Consider the following 21,374-nt stretch of genomic DNA (forward strand, 5'->3'; position numbering starts at 1 on the left):
GGTTGTTGTGACACGTGAGCCAGGTGCCTAATCAACGCTGGCATCAATGTCCCTGCCTCCTGTCAAAGTGAACATGAAGAGGAAGTCTGAGCTGCAGCTGATCTCTGACTTTCTCTTCATGTTCAATTCGTCCGAAGGAGGGGCCAGTGATACCAGTACTGATTGGGCGCCGGGCTCACTTGTCACAACAACCGCACAGAAGCCCCGGGACCACGAGTGCCGACACCACTGGGAAGCGCCGGCACAGGGAGTATAAGCTTATTTTATTAGGGCCAAGCGTAGGGTATGACAAAGAGTTGGCCAAGTAGTGGGCAACTTCTTTAAGTTTTAACTTTTCCCATATTAGATCAAAATGCTTGTTATACAAGAAGGATTTTAATTTTTTACTACTGGTTTATCAAACTACTAAAGCTATGTGGACATATACTGCCACCCCCATCCCCCATATATGGCAAACAGATCAGTTGGAAAAATTAGATGGAATTTTAAAATTGCTCAGAATTCTCCTTCTGGTCTTGTTGAATTCCATATCACCCTGAAGTCCTGTGGCAGATTGTCAAAGCATCTGTATGATCAAATTACATTTTACCCGTCTAGCAGATGAAAAACCATCCTGAAATTTGTTCCAGCAGTCATTTTTTTAACATATTTTTGTTCTTCTGTTTAGATGTCTGAGATTTTGTATTTTTCAGGAGGAGTTTAGTTTTTATATGAATATTTAAAATTTTTAGGGCGTAGTTGAATGGGAAAAAGAAAAGCAATTGTGCCATTAATTTGGGGGAATTTACTGCTGAATTTTCTTGTGTCTGACTGATGACAGTTTTCCCTATGGTCTAAAAAATGATCCACAGCGAATCCTAGAGGAGTCCGTTCTAAGCGTTACTCACCTGGTAGTAAGTGATGAGTTCCTCCAGTTCATCAGCGTGGATCACAATATGCAGGCCACACATTTGTGCAAGGCGAAACTCTGTGCCATCCACGCACGCAAAGCAAACCTAGTAAAGATACCCATGAAACAAATGAAAATTTAACATATACTTTGTAAAACCTGCATAGTAGAGAATAGTGTGGAGTCCATCTTTTCACAAAAGGCAACACAAAGTCCTTACTTCTTTCCATGTGCGGGTGCTATTGGCCTTCCGTGCACTATCCACAGCAGCCTGATACTCCCCAAGATGCACTAAAGTGGATGCCAACCGGGCAAAATTTGACACATTGTTATAAAGAAGCTTGGCAGCATCATACATGCCCTCGTCATAACAGCGATCTCCAACCTAAAAGTCATAGGAAAAGAAATGGTGATGTAAAATATGCATCACTTGGGAGCAATGCGGAGATTACAACCATCACTGGGGTACCTGCTGGATGTGCGCATTATTAGGACCACTGACAAATTCTTCCAGCTCTGATAAGCGATTTGTTTTAGCCAAAGCAAATATAAGTTCAGTCTCAACATAGGACTCTCGAGCCTTTTTTCGTGCCATCTGTAAGAATTTTACTAGGTCCTCCCAGTTACCTGTAAAAACAGAGAAGTCCTCATGTACAGTCAGCCCATGTATCCATGACTAGATAGGGTCATTAGGAATAAAACCGTCCACTTAAATGCAAGTATGTGACGGAGTAAAGCACTCACTGTTCTTGCTTGCCGCCTGCACCACTTCCATGTAAGCAGAGGGGTCATCAGCTTTAATGTAGGAGTCAATTGCTTCCTTTACTAAGTCTTTCTGTAGCTGAGCTCTGCCCAGTTGACTCCACACAGCAGGTTCATTACATTTCTCTGCAAATTCATAAGCACGATCCAGATTTCCGATGTGCTCAATTAAGACCTTTAAAAAAAAGGCGTAGAGAGCCGGTGTATAAAGACATACATCCAAAATTGGCACAATCTCACCCACTTATAAAGCCACTTTAAATTTATGCAACCAAGTATATTCCCTTACATAGTGAACCTGCCCATTAAAGCACTGACAGCAATGCCTTCATCAATGTATACCTAGGAGTCATGTATGTTCCTTACCTGGATGGCAGAGGTATTTACATCAAATTTCCTAAATATAGCAAAGGCCTCCTCAAAGAGTTGGTTGCTGATGGCAATGTTAGCGATGTCCGGTGCATCGTAGTTATCCAAACGGTTGATGTACTCCATTACGCGCGTGCGGTCCGCTTTAATAGCTGTCAGTATAAGCAGGTTTTGCAGATTTCTGAAATAAAATATGAAATTTATAACAGTCTGGCTGTTTAACCCCTTCCCACCTAAGCCAGTTTTCTCCTTCCTGATCAAACTAAATTACACAAATCTGACACACATCTTAACTCTGGTTTTCCGAGACATATTGGCCCTGGTTAATCAACATCGGCAATTTTCTCATCGGTCTTGATGAGGGGCCACGGTGGAGTCAAATGCACCGGACTCATGAAGAGGTGCAATCCTCTTCATGTATTCTTGTGCAAAGTGGCTTCGGAGATAAGCGTCAGTTATTTCAGAGGCAGTTAGTCAGGGCAGGAGTCAGGTAACCAACACTTTGATCACTTACACTCTTTTAACTATGTTTCTGTTAGCTCTCACTTTTTCCTCTATAGTCCTCCACTTTCTAGTAACCCCTCAAATCCCTACACCTAGTAAGAAACTCTTCATCTCTCCCTCCATCCTCCCCATTCATCTCACCTCCTCCTCCAAATTATTCATCAACATTCAATCCTGGATCTCCAAACACAGACAGCCACCTCATGCTCTCTTCTTCCTCCCACCTGCTAACACTTTCTCTGCTCCTCCTCACTGCTGGAGATATCTCTCCAAATCCTGGTCCTCCTCGCCATATCCCCACAGTTACTTCTACCTCCTATCCACGACCTTCCACAAACTGTCGCAACCCTTCTAACCTCATACCCATCCAACTAATCCCCACTTCCTCAGTTGCTCTAACAGGAGCTCTATGGAACGCTAGCTCCGTCTGCAACAAACTTTCCTACATCCACGACCTTTTCATTATTAACAAACTTTCCTTCCTCGCCATCACCGAAACCTGGCTCACCCCCTCTGACACAGCCTCCCCAGCTGCACTTTCATATGGCGGATTCCACCTTTCCCACACCCCCCGCCCCAACGGAAAACATGGCGGAGGCGTAGGTTTTCTCCTGTCAGATACCTGCGCTTTCACCCAAATATCACTGCCACCCTCTGTTACACTCCCCTCTTTTGAGGTGCACTGTGTGCGCATCTATTCCCCCTCTGACCTCCAACTGGCAGTCATTTACCGACCCCCAGGGCTAGCCACCACTTTCTTCGACCACTTCACCACCTGGCTGCTTCACTTCCTTTCCACTGACATCCCCACTATCATAATGGGCGACTTCAACATCCCCATTGACACTTCCCACTCGTCTGTCTCTAAGCTCCTATCCCTCACTTCCTCCTTCGGCCTTGCTCAATGGTCTTCGGCAGCTACTCATAAAGATGGCCACACACTGGACCTCATCTTCACCCGCCTCTGTTCCCTATCTAACCTCTCTAACTCACCCCTCCTTCTCTCTGACCATAACCTCCTCACATTCTCTACCCTCTCCTCTCCAAGTGCACAATCCCCACTCCACAAACTTATACACGCTCGCAGAAACCTCAAACACCTTGACCTACACTCACTCTCTGAATCCCTCCTCCCTCTTACAGACATAAATTCCTTACACAATGCAGATGTTGCTGCCATTTTATATAACACCACAATAGCTGCAGCTCTCGACTCGATCGCCCCTCCCACACATACCAAACCTCGCACAATCAACAGGCAACCCTGGCACACCAAACTTACTAAAGAACAGCGACAGGCCTCCAGGGTTGCGGAGAGGAGATGGAAAAGGTCTCACTCCATCGAGCACTTCATCGCATTCAAACAATCCCTCACTATCTTCAAGTCCGCACTCACTACAGCAAAACAAACCTACTTCTCATCTCTCATATCCTCCCTGTCTCACAACCCTAAACAGCTATTTAACACTTTCAATTCTCTCCTTCGTCCCCCAGCACCTCCTCCCTCTTCTCTCATCTCAGCCGAAGACTTTGCCTCATTCTTCAAGCAGAAGATTGATACCATCAGACAAAGCTTTTGCCTAAAGCCCGCACAACCCCTCCTCATATCTACTCAACCTTCCTCCTCCAAACCCCACTTCTCCACCATTACAGAAGGTCAAGTCTCCTCTTTACTCTCCAAATCACACCTCACCACCTGCGAACTTGACCCAATCCCATCCCACCTCATCCCTAACCTTACCAAAGTCTTCATCCCAACCCTAACCCACCTCTTCAACCTGTCACTAACAACCGGTGTCTTCCCCTCATGTTTCAAACATGCCTCAATCACACCCATCCTCAAAAAGCCCTCCCTTGACCCATCCTCTCCGACTAGCTACTGCCCCATCACTTCTCCCCTTTGCCTCAAAACTACTAGAACAACATGTCCACCTTGAGCTGTCCTCCCACCTCTCCTCCTGTTCCCTCTTCGACCGCCTGCAATCTGGCTTCCGACCGCATCACTCGACTGAAACTGCCCTGACCAAAGTCACCAACGACCTACTAACTGCCAAATCCAAGCGACACTACTCCATCCTCCTCCTTCTGGACCTGTCATCTGCCTTCGACACAGTAGACCATTCCCTCTTACTACAGATTCTCTCATCTCTTGGCATCACGGACTTGGCCCTATCTTGGATCTCCTCATACTTAACAGACAGGACATTCAGCATCTCCCACTCATGCACCACCTCCTCATCTCGTCCCCTATCTGTCGGTGTCCCCCAAGGTTCAGTTCTAGGACCTCTGCTCTTCTCCATCTACACCTTTGGCCTGGGACAGCTCATAGAGTCTCACGGCTTTCAGTATCACCTCTATGCTGATGACACACAGATCTACCTCTCTGGACCCGATATCTCTTCCCTACTAACCAAAATCCCACAATGTCTGTCCGCCATCTCATCCTTCTTCTCTGCCAGATTTCTAAAACTCAGCATGGATAAAACAGAGTTCATCATCTTTCCACCATCTCATTCATATCCCCCATCTGACCTATCCATCAACGTCAATGGCTGTTCACTCTCCCCAGTCCCACAAGCTCGCTGCCTTGGGGTAACCCTGGACTCTGATCTCTCCTTCAAACCACATATCCAAGCCCTTTCCACTTCCTGCCGACTCCAACTCAAAAATATCTCCAGAGTCCGTTCATTCCTCAGCAAAAACACTAGTGCATGCCCTCATCATCTCCCGCCTCGACTACTGCAACCTCCTGCTCTGTGGCCTCCCTTCCAACACTCTTGCGCCCCTCCAATCTATCCTAAACTCTGCTGCTTGACTAATCCACCTGTCCCCCCGCTATTCCCCAGCCTCCCCCCTCTGTCAATCCCTTCACTGGTTCCCCATTGCCCAGAGAATCCAGTTCAAAACCCTAACCACAGCATACAAAGCCATCCACAACCTGTCTCCTCCCTACATCTGTGACCTAGTCTCCCGGTATTTACCTGCACACAACCTCCGATCCTCACAAGATCTCCTTCTCTACTCCCCTCTTATCGCCTCTTCCCACAATCGCATACAAGATTTCTCCCGTGCATCCCCCCTACTCTGGAACTCTCCACCCCAATACATCAGACTCTCGCCTACCATGGAAGCCTTCAAAAGAAACCTGAAGACCTACCTCTTCCGACAAGCCTACAACCTGCAGTAACCACTGCTCCACCACATTACTGCATGACCTCCTCTACCCTCACCTACTGTATCCTCACCCATCCCTTCTAGAATGTGAGCCCTCGCGGGCAGGGTCCTCGCTCCTCCTGTACCAGTCGCTGACTCGTTTTGTTAAGATTATGTAAATGTTTTTGCTATGTATATCCCTATCACATGTAAAGCGCCATGGAATAAATGGCGCTATAATAATAAATAATAATAATAATGTATCAGGATCATCTAATGAGCATCGTGTGCCTCTGTGCGCCACACCAGAAATCTTACACCAGTCATTGACTGGTGTAAGTAATGTCACAGCTCACCATGAATTAGACGAGCCGTGGCGTCATGCACCTGCATTGCCCATTTTGGCATGGCTGGGAGACACCAAAAGTTGCAACATTTTTGTGCAACACAGAGTTGCGCCAAATTTTTGCGACTTTTCAATGCAATTTACACCAGAATTCTTATGAAATTACTTTGATGAGTTGGAGCCATTGTACGTCATGATGTCGGAAAATTTAGGTCAATTTGCTTAGGAAAATGTCTCACACTTGAAAAAAGGTGCAATATTCGAGAAAAAAGGAAAGTGTCATCAGAATTTGGTCAGAGTTTCATCAGATTTTTTTCACTGATGAGAAGGAGAAACTTTTTTTCTTCCAATCTCCGTGGACTTCACACGGTTGGCATCCGAATGCTGACAGATTTTTTTCACTGTATCTGCGACTTTGTAGACCACTGGTCCGAAGAAAAAAATCAGACATATGAACAGCCCAATAGATTATCATAGATATGCGTGCTATCCATGAATAATACAGATAGCACTCGGACGTGAAAACCTGACGTGTGATTGAGCCCAAAGAGGCATAAAACAGGCAATGAGTGCACTTTCAATGATCCTTTCAGCAGACATTAATATGTTGATCTAATGACACATATATGCTAGCCTTGGTCTAAGAACGAGGGCTGTGGAGTCGGTAAGCCAAACCTCCGACTCCATGACTCCGACTCCCTCATACATGGCTCATGTTTAAGTGATAAATTTTCTGTAGCACTGATTCATCTCAGCTAAAAGTCTAGACCCTGAGATCAGGAATAGGACAGACATTTATAGGACATTTCATAACTTTCCAAAATTCTTATGAAAAAATATTCCCCACAAACTGCATTGAATTACTGTACCCAATTTATTATATAGTTTAGTAGTCGGAGTCGGTCCATTTTATACCGACTCAGACTCCACAGCCCTGCTAAGAACAGTTCATTCATCCATCCCTTATTAGCCTTCAAAACACTTGCACCCCCTCTGCCGGCATTGGTTTGTCCTAAATCAATTCTGATTCCAATTGAAACAGACAAGGCTTTCTACAGCCTTTTGGCACACTTTGGCTTCTGTACAAGTGCGGCTGCCAAACAACAGGGACACTATTTTATAAGTTCATTCATGTCAGTGGCATTATAGGACATAATATCCATGCTTGTAAAGTGTTTTATTGTGAATCATTTTGTAGAACTTTTACATGTTTTTTATGCTCTATGTGAAAAAAAAAATCCCATAGCAGAAATGCCAACCGGAAAGACATTCTTCTAATTTCTAATTGCACCATATCATTAGGATAAAATTATTTAGGGCATTATCTTATTATGGTGGTATTGGTGAAACATTGTAATTGATGCAAATTTTAACTGCTTATATGTCCACTTGCTTGCGTTGCGTCACTCCATTGCAGAAATATTCTTATTTGTTTCTTCTGGAGTACAGTACGTGAAATATCTGCTTGTAGTTCAACTGGGCATTTATTCATTTTTCTCTGGGGTGTTTGCTTTAACCCCTCCTAGATGGTATCAAACACTGCTCAGCAGCATCTGAGACTGCTGGATCATCTGCCTAGCTACGATTGACAGCATCTGGGAGGAGTGAAAGTGCACAGAGAAGACTAAAGAAATGCTCACAAAATTTACATTTTTATTTTTTTATTACAGGGCCATATGGCTTTTTTATGGCAGAGGTTAACAGGCCAATGTACCTAGCAGAGCCAAAGATCATTGTTTGATGACCATTAGCACTCCGCGTTCATGGGGTGGGGTGCCAATAAGGTTAAAGAGGAAGCCCATTTCCTTTCAAAATCGTTTAAATGCCTCGGTCGCAACTGATCCCAGTATCTAGAGGGGATTTTTGCAGCCAGGATGTTTGCTGCAACCGTTCCTGGCTGTTGCTGCAGAAGCTCAGGTGTCAGTTAAGCTAAGCTCCCACAATTATCGTGCCGGCACAGCTCCTGAGCCAGCACAATCTCCTGGATGTACTGGTACTTCCATTTGCAAGAACACCTAGGCAAATAGGAAGTACCTGTACATACTATGTTAAGACGGGATTAAATAACACCACACCCGATATCACTCTCTGCTTCTTTAAACACAATTTGGACAGTTGCCTGCAATCATTATTGCAAACAAATCTGGGTTATTCCAACTACAACAGAACAGGGCAGCAGCCTGCAGGTACTCTGTCATGGTCTCTAGCCATAGCATATTAAAAGACTGCTGTGGTACAGTGCTAAAATTAATCACCTGTATTTGGTTTTATACTCAAGTGCCAGTTGAGCAATCTATAATATAACGCTGCAAGGGTGTCTCTGTCTGAAGCCTCAATAGACTGCGCATGCGCGACGCGCAGTCTGGCTCCAGACAGACGCACGCATTCAGCCGTTACAGGTAAGAGGAGTGTGTATGGCGCCGGAGGTCGCAGTATGCGTAGGCACTGAACGCATACCGCGATCTCCGGCGCCATACTTACTTTACCGGAAGGAGCATTGTCGCGGCGCCTCTCTTCGCCGGAGACCGGGGCAGGAGTGAGGCGTCGGATCGGCGCATGCTCATAGCGCTATCCGGCGCCATTTTACTGAAGACACATTTGCAGTGTGTCTTCAGCAAAATGGCGCCGGACAGCGCGGTGCTCCGGCGCCGCATTCCTCCCCCGGCCTCCAGCAGAACAGGACGCAGCAGCGCTGGAGCACAGAGAGGAAAGGTGAGTATAACTGTTTATTTTTTTGTATGTGTGTACAGTGTGAAAGGGATGAGGGGGCCACACATACCAGGATTGTGGGGTGAGGGGGCCACACATACCAGGATTGGGGGTGAGGGGGTAACACGCATACCAGGATTGGGGGGTGAGGGGTAACACACATACCAGGATTGGGGGGAGTGAGGGGTACCACGCATACCAGGATTGGGGGGGTGAGGGGTACCACGCATACCAGGATTGCGGGGTGAGGGGACCACACATACCAAGATTGTGGGGTGAGGGGTACCACGCATACCAGGATTGGGGGGTGAGGGGTACCACGCATACCAGGATTGGGGGGTGAGGGGTACCACGCATACCAGGATTGGGGGGTGAGGGGTACCACGCATACCAGGATTGGGGGGTGAGGGGTACCACGCATACCAGGATTGGGGGGTGAGGGGTACCACGCATACCAGGATTGGGGGGTGAGGGGTACCACGCATACCAGGATTGGGGGGTGAGGGGTACCACGCATACCAGGATTGGGGGGTGAGGGGTACCACGCATACCAGGATTGGGGGGTGAGGGGTACCACGCATACCAGGATTGGGGGGGTGAGGGGTACCACGCATACCAGGATTGGGGGGTGAGGGGTACCACGCATACCAGGATTGGGGGGTGAGGGGTACCACGCATACCAGGATTGGGGGGTGAGGGGTACCACGCATACCAGGATTGGGGGGTGAGGGGTACCACGCATACCAGGATTGGGGGGTGAGGGGTACCACGCATACCAGGATTGGGGGGTGAGGGGTACCACGCATACCAGGATTGGGGGGTGAGGGGTACCACGCATACCAGGATTGGGGGGTGAGGGGTACCACGCATACCAGGATTGGGGGGTGAGGGTACCACGCATACCAGGATGAGGGGTACCACAAATACCAGAATTGGGGGGTGAGGGGTACCACGCATACCAGGATTGGGGGATGAGGGGACCATGTATACCAGGATTGTGCGGTGAGGGGTACCACACCTACCAGGATTGCAGGGTGAGGGGACCATGCATACCAGGATTGGGGGGTGAGGGGACCATGCATACCAGGATTGGGGGGTGAGGGGACCATGCATACCAGGATGAGGGGTATCACACATACCATTATTGGTGGGTGAGGGGACTATGCATACCAGGATTGGGGGGTGAGGGGATCATGCATACCAGGATGAGGGGTACCACAAATACCATTATTGGTGGGTGAGGGGACCATGCATACCAGGATTGGGGGGTGAGGGGATCATGCATACCAGGATGAGGGGTACCACAAATACCAGAATTGGGGGGGTGAGGGGTACCACGCATACCAGGATTGGGGGATGAGGGGACCATGCATACCAGGATTGTGGGGTGAGGGGTACCACACCTGCCAGGATTGCGGGGTGAGGGGACCATGCATACCAGGATTGGGGGGTGAGGGGTGCCATGCATACCAGAATAGGGATGTGAGGGGTGCCATAGATACCAGGATAGGAATGCGGAGTGCCATACATACCAGGATTGGGGATGAGGGGTACCATGCATACCAGGATTGGGGATGAGGGGTACCATGCATACCAGGATTGGGGATGAGGGGTACCATGCATACCAGGATTGGGGATGAGGGGTACCATGTATACCAGGATTGGGGATGAGGGGTACCATGTATACCAGGATAGGGATGAGGGGCCCATGCATACCAGGATAGGGATGAGGGGCATCATGCATACCAGGATAGGGAAGAGGAGTGCCATGCATACCAGGATGTGGGTGAGGGGCCCATGCATACCAGGATAGGGAAGAGGAGTGTCATGCATACCAGGATAGGGAAGAGGAGTGCCATGCATACCAGGATGAGGGATACCATACATACGAGGATAGGGATGAGGGATGGGGTACCACACATACCAGGATTGGGGATGAGGGGTGCCACGCATACCAGGATTGGGGGTGAGGGGTGCCATGCATACCAGGATAGGATGGTGGGTACAGGATCGGGGCAGCACATACCAGCATGGGAGACCATATACCAATAAAAATGCTCGCCACCCGGGCGTAGAACGGGTTCAATAGCTAGTAGTCTATATCAGGGGTCTCAAACTCAGTTAAGTACATGGGCCGCACATAGAAAAAATGTGAATTTGCTGGGCTGCATTCTTTGCAGGATGATATGAAATTTTTAATGATACCATATTGTTTTTTCTATACACCTTTTGGATAATTTTTTTAACATTTTTGGGCTTTTTTACTTTATTCTGTTAAATGGCATTCATTTTATGGGCTATGGTACAGTTTTATAGTTTTTCCAAGTTTACAGTCTTTACAATTTTTATTTCCTTTTTGTGTCCCCTAATTGGCCACATACAATGATTTTTTTAATTTTTTTTTTTTTTTTATATAATTAGCACCATATAATAATTCTGACTAACTTCTTATAGTAATGTGCCCATCCTGGTCCCCTTCTTGTAGTAATGTGCCCATCCCGGTCTCCTCCTTGTAGTAATGGCCCATGCTGGTCCCCATCTTGTAGTAATGGCCCATGCTGGTCCCCATCTTGTAGTAATGGCCCATGCTGGTTCCCACATTGTAGTAATGGCCCATGCTGGTCCCTAATTTGTAGAACATTCAAATGAAAAGAATCACTGACTTCGGCGGCCCTCAGGACCAGGCTGCAATCATTACGGGAGCTCCGGTGCCTTCGGGCCGCACTAAGCAGCCTCAGGGGCTGCGTGTTTGAGACCCCAGGTCTATATCATATTCTAGTTTATCTTCTCCAAACTGACCTGTGCTCACTAAACACAGAGTTGTCCAGTACAATCTTCTCCAGAAGTTCAATGAGCTCATTAGGGAGATCAGCAGTCATGAAAGCCTTCACAGTCACAGACACTTCTTCTGGATCCTGGGTTTCTGATAAAGCAGTCTGGACCACCTTAGAGAGTGGAAATAAGCAAAATAAACACAACCCAAGCACTAATATTCCTGAGAAATAAGAAAAGCGGCCTCATTTAAACTCCTTTAATCCCCCATGATTTCGGTTTACTTCCCTGCAGCTCATCATCTGTTATCTACTGTTGTGAACGCTGCAGCTAATCACCAGACGCAGCAGTGAACTAGACAGGCAGCAGGTGATACTATGCAAGAAAGTAAAAAGACTGTCAAGAGAATTAAATGGGTGAGTAACGGTTATTTTTTTCTTTTGAAAAGCATTCCCTGCCTTTACAAAACAATTGAAAAACTGGAAATCTGACATCGGAACTAAAAATGGTGATTCAAATCAGTGGCAGAGTAATAGCATATTTAGATCTGTAATATTCTCAGTAACCAATCTGACAAGTACAAAGGAGTCTTAATTGGAACGGCTGACTAATGTGTATGGAGTCTTGCCGACAGATGTCAGGGAAGAGAAGGACCCACATGTTCAAAGTCCAATAGTCGACCCTTTTGTTCTATTGAAACAGCTCTTATAGAAAACACGAACGAGCTCAGCTACGCCAAATATTTCTGTGGATGGGGGGACGAGGAGCAATAACTGTTGGCTGAAAGATCATTTGACTGACAACTATGTAATGTGTATGGGGGTCTTAAGTGTTCCTCAAAGCGCTGTACTCTGGAAATCACTGCTAATGTCACAAACTTCACCAAACTGTATGTGCACATGTTAAGTTTTTGCAGCTGAAATTTCTGCACCATTTATGCATCTCTTGGCAGGAAAAATGCTTGTGTTTTTTCTTCTTTTTTTATTTTTACATACGTTTTTGTTGCAGATTTTTCTCCACTCACTAGTATGGGGGAAATCTGCAGCAAAATAGCTGAAAGAATTGACATGCTGCAGATTTAAATCTACTACAAATCTGCAAGGAAAAAATAAGTGACGTGTGCATGAGACTTCAGGAATCTCATTCACTTTACTGTTACTAGGAAATCCTTCAGGTTTTCTGATAAAACGGAGCAGAAAAAACTCGACAAAAGCCAACGTGTGCAGACCCTTAGTATTTTTGACTTTAAAAGGTGGCCATTATAGGATTCCTCCTTAAACCTGTCATGTGCGGCACTGAAGAATTTTCATACAGTAGTTACAAAACCTTATCAGATGATAATAAAGATTCATTAACCTCAACTTCGAGAACTATGTAGCCAAAAGACTACCTTTACACAATTGCATCTTACTTGATCGATCAGCTGTCGCCGGAATGGGTTGTTTTCCTCTAGCACATTGGCCCAGAGATCTGCATCCTTCCTTCGTACTAGGTAACGTGCTTCACTCTTAAAAAGGGAGTTTTCATTGCACACCTACACAAAATAAAACAAATAAAATTATACATTTAGTTTTTGAAAAGGTCTCCTAAATTAATGAGGATCGAAATCTCCTTTTTAGGCAGACCCCAAGCACCCACCTTAATTAGCTCCAAGTCACAAAGGCCCCTCTCATAGGCTACACAAGCAAGGTGAGGGTCCCTCTTTTCACAGTACTTGCCCACCACACAGCTGTCATAGAAAGGGTTTTCCCGCAGGAAACGTTCAGGGTTGTTGTTGCTGTCAATATAGATCTTTGCCAGAGCGTTGTGGGTAGCAGGCTCTTCACATCCTTCATGGATTCTGGATTCCAGCCATGGTAAAAGCAACTTTAACCTGATATGAAGGAGAGGAGGAGATGTGTAAATTACTGCCCAATGCACTGAAAGCGGATTAATAAAATATAGTCCTACTGGAATGGATGCAATTGGAAATTTTTACCAAGAAAGAAGAAATATGAATAGGTTATTTAATAATAACATAATTCTAAAAGTTATTGCTCATATTAATACACAAGTGATAATGAGACAATGTTAAATTGTCTTTCTACTAGACAGAAGACTTTTCAACATCCTGTACCTGTTTCGTTTCTCTACTTCAGCTACAAGCTCATCGGTGGAAAATTGCCCATGTACAATCATGATGAGATTCTTAATTACATCTTCTGAGCAGTCCACATCTAACAAGCCTCCCACAACTGCTGGGATGCGACTGGGATTAACCTGCCCATAGAAAATAACTTACAGTATTAAAGTTGTAATTAAGATACTAGCAGTATTATTGAAGGAGGATGGAAATAAAAGAAAAAAATATATGTGAAGAAAATGTGTAAATAATATGAGTATTACAGAAATGGGAAATATATAATTGCTGAAACACAGGAAACATTGTCCTGTATCGAGCACAAGACAAGAAGCCAAGCTGCTGGCATAATAGAATTAACCATAAGTGATAACTTACTAGTAACAGCTAATTTGTGTTCATTTTTCCCTTGTGAAAACCCCTTTAACTCGGAAAAGCACCATACACTTGCAGTCAAAAGCAAAGGAAACCCAACCCAAAAGAGACTGCAATCTACAACTGAGTGGTTTAAGAATATCCAGAGTCCTGCCTTACCCCAGTAAGATGTATGGGATACAACTCACCTTTTGTACATAGATTTCAATGTACTTCTGGAGGTTGTTTCGGTACAGATATAACACCAGGTCATGGACAAAGTCAAACCGGTCACAGACAATTATCAGGGGAAGCTGGTCTGTAAGTTTGGCCTCCTGGTGAGGAAAATAAATTTTGAAGAAAAAAAAAAAGGTTCAAAGAAGAATATCCTTTTTTCTAGCCAGCATGCAGCATAGGAACCAATATGTGTGAACACAGAACGAGTAGAGGTTTTATCAGCATTCATGCCATCCGTAGTATTACTGTGTTGCAAATGGTTTATCAAATCCTATCCAATTTTAGGTATGTGCAGTAGTAAATGTGAGTGCATATAATGCAAGCCATGAAAAATTGGAGTGAAAATGGGTTAAATCTGCGCTGCCGTCGTTAGAGTGATGAGGAGTCAGGAATCCAGGAATGCGGTTATTTGGGCAACGCATTTCGAAGTGTCACACTTCATGAACACTTTGAAACATGTTGACCAATAAACCGCATTCCTGACTCCTCATCGCTCTTCCGCCGGCAGCGCAGATTTAACCCATTTTCACTCCGATCCAGCTGTGGTTCTGCAGAAGCCTAAGCTTTTTTAGCAGTTGTGATCACACAACCCGACCAGGTGAGCACCATTGCCCACATTCTATTCATTTTAATCCGGATAAGACCCCACTGCGCTCCGAACAATAGTATCTATGACTCTATCCTCAGATTTGCAGATTTGTACAGATGGTCCTCAGCTCTCGTGGGAGATTTCAATATTAACAAACTTAATAAAAACTTTAGATTAAAGAAAATAACAATTCTAATTAAATAAGTTAAAACTAAATTCTAAAACACTGAAAACATGCCACTTGACCTTTCTATTGAAAATGACATTAAAATGCTACATGCTTGACAAAACATAGAAGACCAAGCAGAAAATGTTACTACTGTTACCTCTCAACAAGCTGCAAAATGTGACAAAATCTGTGTTGCTTTAAAACAAACAGCCTTTGCACTTGCCTTGAGAAAGTTCTTGACACGTTCTGGGTTGTAACAATTGCTTTCCCTACATATACGCTCAACCTCTTTTATCTGTCCAGTCTTACAAGCTGCCTGGATATATTTGAAGTGCACATCAGGGTCTTGGCTGAAATTGACAATAGATCCCAGAAAGTAGAAAAGTCCTATATAAAAAAAAAAGAAAAAAAAAAAAGAAAAGAAAACAACACATTGATATCGGTCCCCAGAAGTCAATTAAATGCAGTCACATGATACTGTGATTTCTAACCTGAAAATTCATCATAGTGTAACACCGATACATCACAAAACTATAATTTCATCACCATAGTACAGAGGTCCATGCTGACATAGCAGATAATAAGGAGTCTACTGAAAATAAAGTAGATGAAGGAGAAAGCAGCACTGTCCTTTTAAGTATAGTGTGCTCAAGGAAGGGACTCGTGGGTCCAGACTCCTCGAAGTAGAAACATCAGAACCACAAAAAAGAAAATGGGACTGTAGGTCTTGCTGCAGTGTTAATTATTTTGATCCGGTGAGGAGTCAAAACAGTTATGGTCCAAAGTTTAGACAGAGAGCAGTCTTTGTCAAGGTTCCCGGCTCTTGCTACACACAGATGTCCTTGACAAAGACCGCTCTCTGTCTAAACGCTGGACCAGATCTGTTCTGACTCCTCACTGGATCAAAATAATTGACGCTGCAGCAAGACCTACACAGTCCCATTTTCTTTTTTGTGGAGCTGAGGTTTCTACTTCTGACTACTGAAAAGAAAGGTCTTAAGATTGAAGTGTTGAGTGAATGTGTGTAAAAGGTATGTCACATGAGTTATTGTATGGTTTTGATGCTCAGCAAGTTAGGTTCACATCTGTGCTGGAGGATGTGTGGGGTGTGTCTGTTGCAGAATCCACCAAATATACCGGACATACGGTAATTGTACAGCATGCTGTGCTATTTGTCCAAGAAAACATTGAACAACATGATGGAAACCGGACAAACCCAATTTTGGCCAATGGCGTCCACCAAGTGCAACTGGTTTCCGTGACGTGTACAGATGTTAATTGTATTGCTCTTATGATGGAGCAGAACTGAGAAATGTAAGTGTAAACTGACTTTTTTTTCCTATCTGATGCAAAGACCTAAAAAAAATATTTAAAAATGAGACATTCAATTTGTAGTATCTTTTGAAATTGGAGGTCAAAGAATGCCTGTCGATGTCTCCAAAGATGAGCTGCCACTTATATATGGAAGGAGAAAAGGAGTGGTGACAGAGGAAAAATGGGCAATCAGTATGGAAAACAGGTTTGATATTTATCATTATATGAAACTCTACCTTCATAACTCTTGAAAGACTCAAAAAGTTCAACTAATGACTGAGTGCCCAACTGTTCATGGTACTTGGATGCCACCTGGACACAGAGTTGCAGGTTTTGTCGGATGTTGGCAGACAGCATAGCTCGCAAGCATTCCACCGAATCCTCCACTGACAAGGAGCCAAAGAAATTCACCAGCCACTAAATATAAAGACGGGGTGAAAAAACAACATATATTGTAGGCTGGTAAAGACTTAACTAATGTAATGAGTTATTAATATGCAATTAAAGTACGATGGATTGAAGGGAGAGAAAAAAAAAAAAGACAAAATTAAAAAGTTCACCTCTGGGTTTAGAAGGTGAGTGTGTACTACAGCCCGCTTGATATCGTATAAGTCCGTATAATGCTCCAGAGCTCTCTGCAGCAGTCCGGCTTTCTCACACAGTTGGGCAATGTGGGCCCGGTCATAATGAGTAAACATTTGGTTACCAAGTATTGCATCTGCAACCTATTGGAGGAGGGAAACGGAAAGTTGGAGAAATTGGAGGAGAACACCGAGCGGTTGTAATTTTAGGCGTTCACAACAATCCAAGTGTTATTTATCTCAAAACAACAAAAGAACGCAAAGAATTAATTACCTGCGGAGCATGAATCAGATTCATCTCCAGGAGGCGAGTCTGCAGATGGCCCTCTGCAGGCCTATTGTTTTTCAAAGCATCGAGCAGGAATGAAGTACATTGCTGTACAAGGCTGTTTTCCATAAAGACGTCCACAATCTGAGATTTAGAGAACATCAAATAAAACATTAATGGATGCTGTTCCACAACGCATGTCTTCATAAGCATCAATGGCAGCATGTAAAATACCATAGTAAATGAGAATATTGCATATTTATGCCAATAAAATGTTGCATCCATTGATTTAGCAATAGTAACAACTTTCTCTAGATGGGTACAGTGCATTGCAATTGGTGTAGATGACGGACAGTCAGAAAAAAAAAATCACCACATCAGATCTTCCGCAGCGGTCTCTTGGTATGTTATTAAATGACCAGGTCATGATATATTTTCTACATCCATACATACATCTTTACTTTATGAACTAACTCCAGGTCCATTCCGAACACGGATACGAAACAATGACTCATAATTGGATTGTGTGGGCTTCATGACCTATGTAATTAGTTTATACAGTCCTCTGCAACAATAACGTAATTACAGGTTAATTATTGATAAGTAGGAGTATAATTGGTCAATTAAATGTAAAAATAGGAAAAAAAGAATTAACAAGGGATGCAGCTGGATCACCAGGCCATCCTTCTTCAGCCATGTTTACTTTCGGAAGCGGTAAGGCACAGTTATATATCATAGAAATGAGTTACACGATGGATAACTATGACTAGAATGCACACACTATAGCCGCTGTCCACTTTTACCTGGTTAATATTGGCCAAGGGCTCCTCATCTTGAACAAGCATCTGTGAGAACTGCAGACCCTGATCTGGGCTAATCCTCATAACACTCCGAAGCAAAAAGATCCAATCGGGTGTATAACCAACCTATAGAAAACATACATAATAATATGACTTTCTAAGTATCCTTTAAGTAAATTATAATTCAGCAATGGTTAAAAAAATAAACTTAAAACCTTACTTTTTTGGCATAAAGAACGATCTTCTGGAACTGGCCAGTTTCTGCAAAGCACTGAATAACTTTGTTTGGCACGCTGGCACGCAGGTAAACACTAAGTGCAAGTGTTGGGTCCACAGCCTTAACCAAATCTCCCAGCTCTTCAGAGCACTCCAGCTAAACAGAGAAACATTCAAATCTGATTTTACATTTTTTGACACATACAGTATACTGAAACATCTTGTTTAATCTGGTTCTATTTTCTGATTACCAAATTATTATTATTATTTTTTTACTACTATTGTCTGTACAGTGCCTTGGAAAAGTGTTCATCACCCGTGAACTTTTCCTATATTTTCACGTTAGACCTACAGACTTACATATATTTTATTAGGATTTTATGTGATGTACCAACGCAAAGTATTTGTGAAGTGTAAAGGAAATGATGCATGGTTTTCTAATTATGTAAAAAACATAAATCTGAAAATTGTGATGTGCATTTGTATTCAGCCCCCTCGAGTCTGATACCCCTAAATAAAATCCTGAGTGATCAGTTGCTTCCAGAAGACACATAATTAGCAAATTGAGTCCAACTGTGTGCAATTTGTTCTCAGTAGAACAACAGCAATTCTGTGAAGGCCTCAGAGGTTTGTTTGAGAACATTAGGGATCAAAAGCATCAGGAAAACCACGGAACACAAAAGTCAGGTCAAGGATAAAGTTGTGTAGAAGAGTAGGTTATAAAAAATTATAGCCCAAGCTCTGAACATCTCATGGAGAACTGTTCAACACATCATCGAAAAATGCAAGAGTTATGGCACAACTGCAAACCTACCAAGACATGGCTGTCCACCTAAACTGACATCACAAGCAAGAAGAGCACTAATTAGAGAACCAGCCAAGAGGCCCATGGCCACTCTGGAAAAGCTGCAGAGATCCACAGCTCAGGTGGGAGAATCTGTCCACAGGACAAGTATTGGTCATATATTCAATTTTTGAAAGCAAACCATAAGAAGCCCTGTTTGCAATTTCAGAGGAGACAAAAGAAGAACTTTTTGAGCTAAATGAAAAACCCTATGTGCGGTGGGAAACTAACACAGCACATCACCCCGAAAAAAACATCCCCACAGTCAAACGTAATGGCAGCATCATGCTGTGGGGAGGCTTTTCTTCAGCAGGGACATGGAAGTTAGTCCGAGTTGATGGGAAGATGGATGGAGCTAAATATAGGGCAATCCTGGAGGAAAATCTGTTAGAGGCTGCAAAAGACTTGAGACTGGGCTTAGGTTCAACTTCCAGCAGGACCATGACACTAATCATATTGCCAGAGATACAATCGAATTGTTTCGATTAAAGCATATTCATGTATTTGAATGGCCCAATGTCCAGACCTAAGTCCCATTGAGAATCTCTGGCAAGACTTGAAAATTGCTGTTCACAGACGCCTCGAGCCAATCTTACTAGCTAGAGCTAGTTTGCAAAGAAGAATGGGTAAACATTTCAGCCTCAAGATGTGCAAAACTGGTAGAGACATACCCCAAAAGACACAGCAGTAATTGCAGCAAAAGGTGGTCCTACAAAATATTGAGTGGGGGTGGGGGGTGGGGGGGCTGAATACAAATGCACGTCACAATTTTCAGATTTATGTTTTTAAAATATTTAGAAAACCATGCATCATTTCCTTTACACTACTTGCTACTTTGTGTTGGTAGATCACAAAAAATCCCCAAAAAATAAATTTAAGTTTGTGGGAATAAGAAACGTGGAAAAGTTCACGGGGTATGAATACCTTTTTAAGGCAATGCACATTATGGAGCAATAAATTTTGTTAAGCTTTCAAAGATTTGCTTTACTGCAGCCACCTGGACATGCAGAATGGAAATGTTCATCGACTTCTATGGGAGAGTTCTCTGGGCATGTGCTATGACCTGTGCAGAGGATATTGTGCAGGAAGAGGAAGAAAGTGAGCCATGACCGCAATCTATTGTCAATTTTATACTACTGTAAGATATATATATATATAAAATAATTTCTATTACCTGACCTGTAATCCTGACAGTGATGAGAAATACTGAAAAATGATCTCTAAAGAATATAAAGTGTCAGTCCATCAGCTTATTGTTAGTCTCAGTGGCCAGAGTGAAAACAGCAAGTTGTTTGTTTTTTTTTTTTACATACCAATCATGATATTGAAAAATAAAATTCATTCTTAAAAATATGAAAATTTGATCTAAATGATATATCATTTTTTGATTATACATCATTCTCTTTAGAAGCCAAAATTAGATATTGTATAATGCTACCTTATCTTCTTTCAACCACTTCTCCAAGAGCTGCTTGCGCCCTTGCTGCAAGACCGGCCTGCAGAGTTCTAGAGACTCCATCTTGTTCAGCTGACCCTGATCTAGCAGAATCCCAAAATACTGAAGCAAAGGGGACGCTTGTCCAGGTTGAGCTGGAACACTCTGGAACTTCCTGATGGTGTCTGCAGTACGAAGGATTCCCTGGATGGATATTTAAGATGTTGTGTTAAAAAGTAAAAGGCATATTTTGGAATTTTGTTAGAAAAAATTCTGTTGGAAAATAATTTGCTATGGTACCTTTGGAGCAGATGCAGCCACCTTAGCAGATTCAGAGTAATTTCCTTGAGCAAATAAAGTGTTAAATTTCCGTGCAAAAAGTTCTTCAGCACCAGCTAGGTTGCTTCTGACAGCCATACGAAGTCCCAGGTCTGGGTTCTGTAGGACATTTGTAGCATAGTTCACAATGTTGTCTTCTTCCACACAAACTGATAGTACCTGAACAAAAAGGGGGGGGGGAACACATTAGCCGGCACTGTAGGGCAATACAGGGTCTTGAGATCCCATCCTAACTGCTCAAATGAAGGGGCAGAAACTCTTCGATCATGAGCAGAGGGAAATAGAAACTCTACGAGTCTGTGATCCAGGAGCAGGACACAGATATCCACTGATAAGACCTTCTAACATGTGCCTATAACATGTCCAAAGTTTAGTTAGTCTCTGGGAGTTACATTTTCAGTCTTCAGTGGAGATACCTTTCCGCTTAAAGAGGTTGTCCAACATTTTAACAACATTTTTTTGTAGGCATGAATGGTTTAAAAATAATAAATGGAGGCACATTCTCCGTCAGCACCCCCACGGATCCAGGAGTCTGCACTGACTCCAGAAGTGATGTTTGCTCCAACTAGAAGTTATCAGCCTGTGATTGGTTGCAGCGGTCAGGT

At 43.7% G+C, this 21,374-nt stretch overlaps 1 protein-coding gene across 1 annotated transcript in view; it reads right to left on the reverse strand.

Moving 5' to 3' along the window:
• Positions 1-21,374, reverse strand: part of LOC141259265 (clathrin heavy chain 1-like) — a 109,542-nt gene that overhangs the window by 11,432 nt on the left and 76,736 nt on the right. Inside the window, exons 7-24 of the mRNA XM_073674946.1 lie at positions 20,731-20,928; positions 20,434-20,634; positions 18,156-18,308; positions 17,939-18,061; positions 17,142-17,279; positions 16,847-17,011; positions 16,523-16,703; positions 15,196-15,359; positions 14,187-14,312; positions 13,621-13,763; positions 13,143-13,377; positions 12,916-13,038; positions 11,532-11,677; positions 2,018-2,201; positions 1,634-1,826; positions 1,359-1,516; positions 1,110-1,274; positions 888-995 (exon numbers count right to left, since the gene is read on the reverse strand). Of these exons, the coding sequence (XP_073531047.1) occupies positions 888-995; positions 1,110-1,274; positions 1,359-1,516; positions 1,634-1,826; positions 2,018-2,201; positions 11,532-11,677; positions 12,916-13,038; positions 13,143-13,377; positions 13,621-13,763; positions 14,187-14,312; positions 15,196-15,359; positions 16,523-16,703; positions 16,847-17,011; positions 17,142-17,279; positions 17,939-18,061; positions 18,156-18,308; positions 20,434-20,634; positions 20,731-20,928 (2,904 nt within the window). The remainder of the gene's footprint in view (positions 1-887; positions 996-1,109; positions 1,275-1,358; positions 1,517-1,633; positions 1,827-2,017; positions 2,202-11,531; positions 11,678-12,915; positions 13,039-13,142; positions 13,378-13,620; positions 13,764-14,186; positions 14,313-15,195; positions 15,360-16,522; positions 16,704-16,846; positions 17,012-17,141; positions 17,280-17,938; positions 18,062-18,155; positions 18,309-20,433; positions 20,635-20,730; positions 20,929-21,374) is intronic.

Source organism: Phyllobates terribilis, unplaced genomic scaffold (genome assembly GCF_046119375.1).
Source record: "Phyllobates terribilis strain yellow unplaced genomic scaffold, ASM4611937v1 Scaffold_1__5_contigs__length_1240528914, whole genome shotgun sequence".
NCBI classification, from domain to species: Eukaryota; Metazoa; Chordata; class Amphibia; order Anura; family Dendrobatidae; genus Phyllobates; species Phyllobates terribilis.